The sequence below is a fragment of the Diuraphis noxia genome, unplaced genomic scaffold (assembly GCF_037042655.1).
Source record: "Diuraphis noxia isolate RWA-SAM2 unplaced genomic scaffold, SU_Dnox_SAM2 contig0005, whole genome shotgun sequence".
NCBI classification, from domain to species: domain Eukaryota; kingdom Metazoa; phylum Arthropoda; class Insecta; order Hemiptera; family Aphididae; genus Diuraphis; species Diuraphis noxia.
The window spans coordinates 32,915,041-32,922,788 of NW_028301715.1; the positions used below are offsets into that span (position 1 = coordinate 32,915,041).

The 7,748-nt window shown below is 31.8% G+C and overlaps 1 protein-coding gene across 3 annotated transcripts; it reads left to right on the forward strand.

The window, feature by feature from the left end:
• The first annotated feature begins 929 nt into the window (after positions 1 to 929).
• Positions 930 to 7,467, forward strand: LOC107168871 (NAD(+) hydrolase sarm1-like). 3 transcript variants are annotated; one of them, XM_089228465.1, is made up of 6 exons: positions 930 to 1,172; positions 2,030 to 2,257; positions 2,353 to 2,881; positions 4,017 to 4,863; positions 5,290 to 5,442; positions 5,627 to 7,467. In XM_089228465.1, the coding sequence occupies exons 2-6, from the start codon at positions 2,120 to 2,122 to the stop codon at positions 5,715 to 5,717; spliced, it is 1,758 nt and encodes a 585-aa protein (XP_089084591.1). In that variant the 5' UTR covers positions 930 to 1,172; positions 2,030 to 2,119; the 3' UTR covers positions 5,718 to 7,467. The 3 variants fall into 3 exon arrangements, with proteins under 3 accessions (XP_089084591.1, XP_015373900.1, XP_015373899.1); XM_015518414.2 differs by having other exon boundaries at positions 931 to 1,172; positions 2,047 to 2,257; XM_015518413.2 differs by having other exon boundaries at positions 941 to 1,172; positions 2,095 to 2,257.
• Positions 7,468 to 7,748: the final 281 nt, after the last annotated feature.

Below are 7,748 nucleotides of genomic sequence, written 5' to 3' on the forward strand. Positions count from 1 at the left end.
TATGTAAAAGAAACATTAGTCATTCGTATAAATGAATAGTCATACGAGTAAGCCAACGAATTATATTCATAATACCTATCTATATTTAGTAGCTCTCAAAACGATTATCAAGAATTTATTGTGTTCGTTTCAATTTACACATTAATGTACCTATTAATATTATTATGATCACAAAGACAAAGGTAGCAGGTGACTTATATACATAATATCAGTAGTGGTCATATGATTTAGTCATGTGGCTGATTTTTAAAATACTATTTATACTATATATAATGTATAAAAAATTTTATTAATTGATCCTTCAAAATATAATCTATGGCTAACGTTTTATACATAAATCTAAACTATTATAAACATTGAAATAACTGGTGAGTCAATTCCCCTTCCCCCCATCGGTGTGATCTCCACTTTTTAATTCTTACTACTATATGTATATTAAACTCTTATATGATTTTTCATTCCTACTCACCGCACTGTTGCAATATATTATTAAGTATTTATTTTCGTTACTTACTTCTTGACACTGCTTAATGCCTTAATGCCAGTCAATTTAGGATCATTGTAGACACCTATTGCCAGTCAGATCTGTTACATATTATCATCCATTTTATCAACAATATTTGTTAATTAATGCACGAATCGGTACTTGATACTTATATTTTAAAATTTAAAATGTCATTAACTGGGCTCAGATTTGCATTCTACTAGTGTCGATTTGAATGCATTTGAAAATGCAGAGGAGAAGAACGTGATTCGTGGTAATTCAATAGTTGTACATCAAATCTTGATAACACATTTTGTTATTTGACTTATGTACATAGGTGTTTAATGAAGGAGAGGCGTCACTATACTAGGGGGGGGCACGTATAAATTCATCATACTACGGCTAAACTTATGACAGATAACACCAGTTCCCGGCCGGTAGGTTCGTGGCGATCGCTGTATATGAGGATGTTGCTATATAAATTTATCAATTTCGCTGTCAATATAAATAGAGTTTAATGGAAAACATTGTACACACATTCTTCTGCCAGTGCGATGCATGTCGTCGATTTCTTTTTTTTGTATTATGTTTCTCAAAAAAAACGACATTTGAAAACTGGTGAACTCACTTAATCAAACACCAATATATTTGTAAATTAACTACAAATCTAATAGCTTGATCTAGAAAGGTATGTACTAAATATTTACTAAAATATATTACACCTACTTAAAGTCTTAGAATATAAATTAAATACTAAAAACAGACTAACCATGCGTTTGCATATCTATATGCAGTCGAAATATGTATTTATATTCAGAGTAGAATAAAGTCAATATAGAAAAAAATATTTGCAAGCATTATGATTATCTATGCCTTGTTTATAAATCGAAAATAAAAGTTGTTTAACAGTTTATGACGTTTATATACTTATATAATTATTCTAGAATTAATCTATTTTGGCTTATTGTTGCTCTAAATCAAAATGATAATTATGTTTATTATGTGCTGCTTAATTACATACGGTATAAATTGTATAAAGATTATTTGAGTTTTTTTTTCTCAGTTTTTTTTTTATTTTTTCTTAAATAGATATATTCAAATAGTGTAGTGAGTTATAGAAATAGCTTAAGTATAATACCTTATCGTATGGTTGGTTTATGGACGAGAGAACAATTATGGTGATACATAATTTATGATTATATACCTTCGAATTATTATAGATTGTGTCGTTAATGTTACATCACGTACCGAGAAATATACGGATTTGGCTATTCGAAATTATTTCTTTATTTTATTTTTACTTGGTAGTAGTAACTATTCACGAGATAAGTATATATTACTTAATATAGTGTTTTGGTTTATATACGCAGTACGGATCATTCGTTATTGTACAATTGCTCATTGTTTTTTTTGTAATTGTGATTAAGATTTATACGATTGCAGCAATTTGGAATTTTTATAATTACATTTTAAAAGAACTTTATGGCTCATAAGGTTATAATAAACCTATAATACAGTGATCGGTTGTTATCTAATTTTTAGCAGTGTATTTTACAATTTAGGACTGTTGAATCATTTGAATAATATCCTAAATTGAATATTGCTTGAAGGAATTTATCACCAACCAAGACCAAAATGGCTCCAGGTGCGTTGCAGCAAAGACAAATGATTTCCTCGCCGAGTATTAAACCGCAGTTTAATTTTACATTCAATGCAAACGAAAATCGTGCGGGTCTGTCGTCCAGAGATGAATTCGGAAACATTATTCATCAAGTAATTTTCTGATATATTTAATTTTTGTTTCATTACGATATGTCCGTCTCAGTGATCGACTATTGCTAACTTTGCACAAACGTTGTTGGTCTTAGCTTACACAGACCGATCCATTTCCCGTCAGTGGTGAATCGCCACCTCGAGTGATAAAAACACACGCGGCGATCAGGACCGAACACTATCTGTTAAACACCAATTTCGATGATCTGGACCGGATACGGAATTCCATGCATCCGAGAGATGTAGAAAACGCCGTCAACAAGTATTCGCTGTACGTGGAAAACACTGTCAAAGGGCTGGTTGCCGGCAAGTTCGCCGAAGCTCAAGGACCGAACCTGCTCAACAAACTGTACAACTTGATGTGCCTCGCGACGACGATTCGCGAGCTCAACAGTTTGCTGCGCAACAAGTTCCGGGACTGTGGTGGAACGAATTTGTTGATAAACAACTGTGATTCCAATGACCCGAGACTCCAATACTCCAGCGCCAGGCTATTGGTGGAATGCCTAGACTCAGCTAATCTAGATTACGTGGTCCAACACGGTCTGGTTAAAGTCATGCACGTGGTGCACGCGTTTAGGCGTCAAGAGCAGAGTACGGTCGTCCAATCAAAAGTCAGCACTGGTAATATTTTATGCCAACATATTTATATATATACAGGGTGTCCCGTGAGGATTTACCCATTGCGATATATTTCGAAATAATAGTGATATCGAAATTATGGTTTGGTAATAAAACTCACTGGGATAAGAACTACAAATTGTTTCATATTTTAATTTATTTTAATGTTTTGGTGAAAAAGTTAAAAAATATATTTTTATATTTAATTATTTCCGAAAAAATTAAAGATAGCCATTTTGTAAAGTTTATTTTTCTGAAAACATTGACGTTTCAAAATTTTATTTTCATTAATTTCCTGATTTTTTTTTTTAGTTTTAGTAAAAATTGCGAATTATTTAACACCATAATGTTATCAAACATGTGACACGCCGCGCCGCGCGCATTCCCATACGGCCGGCCGAATACTCTTCGTGTTCCTAATAGTTGTAAATTTATAATCATATTTTATTTCATCAAAACTAGAAAAATATAAAAAATCAGGAAATTAATAGAAATAAAATTTTGAAACGTCAATATTTTCAGAAAAATAAACACTACAAAATGGTCATCTTTAATTTTTTTGGAAATAATTAAATAAAAATATATATTTTTTTAATATTTTACAAAACCATTAAAATAAATTTTAAAATGAAATAATTGTAGTTCTTATCCTTGTGAATCTTATTATAAAATTAGAATTTTGATATCTCCATTATTTCGTGAGATATCGCAATGGGTAAATCTTCGCGCGGTACACCTGTATATATATATTATATATCTATTATCCATTTTGAATTTCTTTATCGAAAACACGTGAACAGCGATGAAATTTAAAAGTAATAAAAAAATTGATAAAATATCAATATCGAAGTCAGAATACAGCTCATTATAGTTACAATTATTATTTACATTAAATTAAATTCAAATTGTAAATTTCAGTAAAAAATTTAAAAAATCAAAATCAAATCGCTCTCGTCAAAAACAATACTAAATATGGCGTTGCGGATAAACTGTAATGTCTTTAATTTATACGTGTACAAAAGTATATATTATTCAGATAATTACTACCTATATTTTCTTTGATCATTTTAATAACACAAGTTAATATAACACGATTTTGCTGATTAACGTTTAAACCGTTATACGTCATACCTTACAGGTTTACTCGCAAAATTATTCGGACACAGCGAGGGCACGTGTATGCGTGTAATTCGACTTCAGGGTTTAGACGTACTTTTGGCGGAATGCCAAAGTCGGGATACCGTGACTCTGCGAAATTGCGCACGCGCACTCGCAAACTTATCGCTGTACGGCGGCACCGAGATTCACCATCTGATGGTCCTTCGTCACGCGCACGCCTGGCTGTTTACGTTGGCGTTCAACGTGGACGAGATCGTCGAATATTACGCCCTACTGGCCACGGCCGTATTGGCGGCCGACAAAACCATCGAGGCGGCCATGGTCAAGTGCGACACGATGGATCTGATCGACCGCTTCCTCGCCACGCACGTCCCGGCGGATCTCGTCAGAATCGACGCACAGGTCGGTCAAGTGTTGGGTCAGAGGCGGCGTTGGCTGCAGTGGCTCGTCCCGGTCTTGAGCTGCGACCGTTGCGCGGCGCACACTTTGGCCGCCTTTCATTTTTGCGCGGAAGCCGACCCCGCGTGTCAGCTCCGCCACGGCGAGATCACCGGAACTTTCAGGACGATCGGCGCCGTTGAACCGTTGAAAAAGTTGGCCGGTTCCCTCAACGACGTCGCTTCCGGGTTAGCGGCACAAGCGTTGCGGGGTATCGGCGAACAAGTGCCGCGGCCGCTCAGCCAGAAAGTACCGCTGTGGATGGCCGAAGACGTCCTCCAGTGGGCCAAAAGTACTGGTTTCGAAGAGTTGGCCGAACGCTTGGTGGACGATCGGATTGGCTGTGTGGACGGCAATCGGCTGTTGATGTTGAACGAAAAACGCCTCCAAGAACATGTTGGGATACAGAATGGAATTATGCGACTAAGGTTGATAAATTATTGGTTTTATTAACATCATACTGTCGCGATAATAACGCTTATTACCACTCTTTTTTTTAATTTCTTACGAAATAAACGAACTGCATAAAAATGTGAATGTTTGATGTGATTTGGGGTTAAATTCTATGTTTTTAAATTCAATCGATTTTAGAGACATTTTTGATAGCTAATATTACTGGGTACGTATAATATAGGTGCAATATATATTAATAATATACATGACATATGTCTATTGTCTATACCCAGAATAATAAGTCCGCGTAACGCAAAAAAATATTGAGTACACTCAAACAATTAAAATATTATATTTTATTTTTATTAATAAATAATGTGACATTAGAAATATTTGTAGAATAGTCAATATTTATTATCACTAAAATGTACCTTCTTATATTTTGTCTTTATTAATTCTAGATTTATGAGGGAATTACACAAGTTAAAACAGTTGACCGATTATAGATGTATAGATCCGACCAATTTAAACTCGTTTTTACAATCGATTGGGCCAGAGTTCTCTGTTTATACGTATTGTATGTTGAATGCTGGGTTTGACAGTGAATCGATCAGGTTAGATTTTTTTAGTTATTATTGTTTTCCAAAAATATAATTTTATTTTAAAAATGTACTATCGATTTATATGATTATATTCATCAATATCGATTCATGTAGATTTTGTCTTTTGATTAAAATAATAATTACTTTCTTTTAAATTTTATTAAATTGATTCACAGTGCATGGTATTATGTCTTAGGTACATAACGGATGACGAACTCACATCCAAGTGTGGAATCACAAACGGTATTCATCGCAGTGTGATACTAAATTATATCAAAGATAATTAATGTTGACATTTTAAAGGTAAAATCAACAATTCTTTTTCTCTTTGATTTTACATAAATTGGTACTGGGTACATAAACCAATGGAAAGAAAAACCAAATATTTGAAGAATTTATCATAAATTTTATTTGACCAAGTAAAACTTAATTTACTATTTTAGTAATCCTATTTAAAAAAAGTTCATACATTTGAGCGATATCTTTGATTAAATTTAAATTAATTTTACATTTAGCTTTAATTATTATCAATTATTTTATAAGTTTTTTATATTATCAACTTAGGTTAGGTTGGAGAAGTTTTCAAATATAACAGTTTAAATTATGTTAGAACTTATAACGTGATTCAAAATAAACTGATTTTTTTTTTTACATTATTTCACGTTACATAGTATTAACCATAGTAAAATAACATGGTATGATGACATTTATCGTGTCACGTAGGCGCCGTTCAGTTACGTTATCAGCAATTTTATTACATTATTATTAATATTTAATTTTTGTTTATTGCATTGTTATTGCGTTTCGTGTAATATTGTTTTTGTTTAGGTAGGTTAAATTGCATACATTTTGAAGAATTATTATTGAATTACTATATAATATGATGATTAACTATGTAAGAGTAATACATGTTGACGGAAATTTATCAACCATTCAAATAAAGCGCAATTCGTGTGCGCAATCTGTCAAAATTTGGTAACACGTCATCATACCATATTATTTTATCATAGTGTAAACCATCGTTTCTCAACCTTTTCAGTGTTGCGACCCCCAAAATAGGTATAAAATATGGTCAATCACTTCACGACCCCCCTCCATCTATATTAGGTAAACATTTGAACAGTGAAAATATCCTATCATTAACCAAACGAAATAAAACATTTTAAATATCAATTTATAAATAGGTAGGTACCATATCTAATAACTTAAGCTTATCAAACTTCAAGCTTTGAACGTTATGTATCGGGTCGTTAAGAATTTCCAAATTTCCAAACCTAACTTATCAAATAGATGGGTTCTTAATCCATTTGATGAAAATATTGTTGCAGTTGCCAAATTACCAGTTGAAACTCATAACCAACTAATAGAATTATCAGCTGATAAAACATTACAGCTACCTAACCACAAATTAAGCAACTTTTAAGTGTAAAGCAAATTCAAAGATCACACTAATTACTTATTTTATTATGTTTATTAATTTTTTATGTATATTCTTATCGGGATAATTTTATTATTATTATTATTATTTTAATTTTTTTTACAATAAAAAGTCTTAAATATTTAAATAAAAAGGTATATTTTGTAAATCAGCTTTTTATTATTTTTGACCTACGCGACCCCCTGGGGGTCGCGACCCCCTGGTTGAGAAACGCTGGTGTAAACTATACTCATGATTAACACTTTAACATGTGTTCTGTAGGGTTGAAAATATCTACACGTAGGTATATACTTTAAAATAAATTATTGATTTTTGCAGTACAAAGTACGGCATATTTTAATAAATTGTTATTGTTATTTTTGATACGTACATTGTGAATATAGTAAAAATACCTAATGCAGTTCATTGAGCATTGTTTCTGTTCTTAATGATTTTAAAATCTATAAAATAATATTAAATTTATATTAAACATATTTAATGTGTATAATCTACTTGTATTACAACAAGTTATAATTGCACAAGCTCAAAAATAACAACATTGTAATAAAGTATTGTGTTATTATGTATTATATATGAAATAATAAAAAAAAATTATAATGCTTTTGCAGTTTTTTTTATTTACGATAAAACCTTACAGCTGCATTATTGTCCATACAATAAGTAAACATGAGATAATATGATAAACAATTACATCAATAATAATATACATGATGAGATATGCCAGGCTATTAAAGAATTCTCCATCCCTCCAAGACTGAGTTTAAGAATTAATTTTATTTAATCATACAAAAAACTTAAGGGAACTAAACGAGAAAACGAAATAAGAGAACTTTTTGAGCAAAGCCTATATAGATATGTGGCGATGAAAATCGTATGCATA

Excerpts from the sequence above, each read along its gene's own strand:
- LOC107168871 (XM_089228465.1), top strand. The coding sequence starts at position 2,120 with ATGGCTCCAGGTGCGTTGCAGCAAAGACAAATGATTTCCTCGCCGAGT. Across the intron at positions 2,258-2,352 it reads TCGGAAACATTATTCATCAA|CTTACACAGACCGATCCATT; the intron begins GTAATTTTCTGA and ends TGTTGGTCTTAG. Across the intron at positions 4,864-5,289 it reads AATGGAATTATGCGACTAAG|ATTTATGAGGGAATTACACA; the intron begins GTTGATAAATTA and ends TATTAATTCTAG.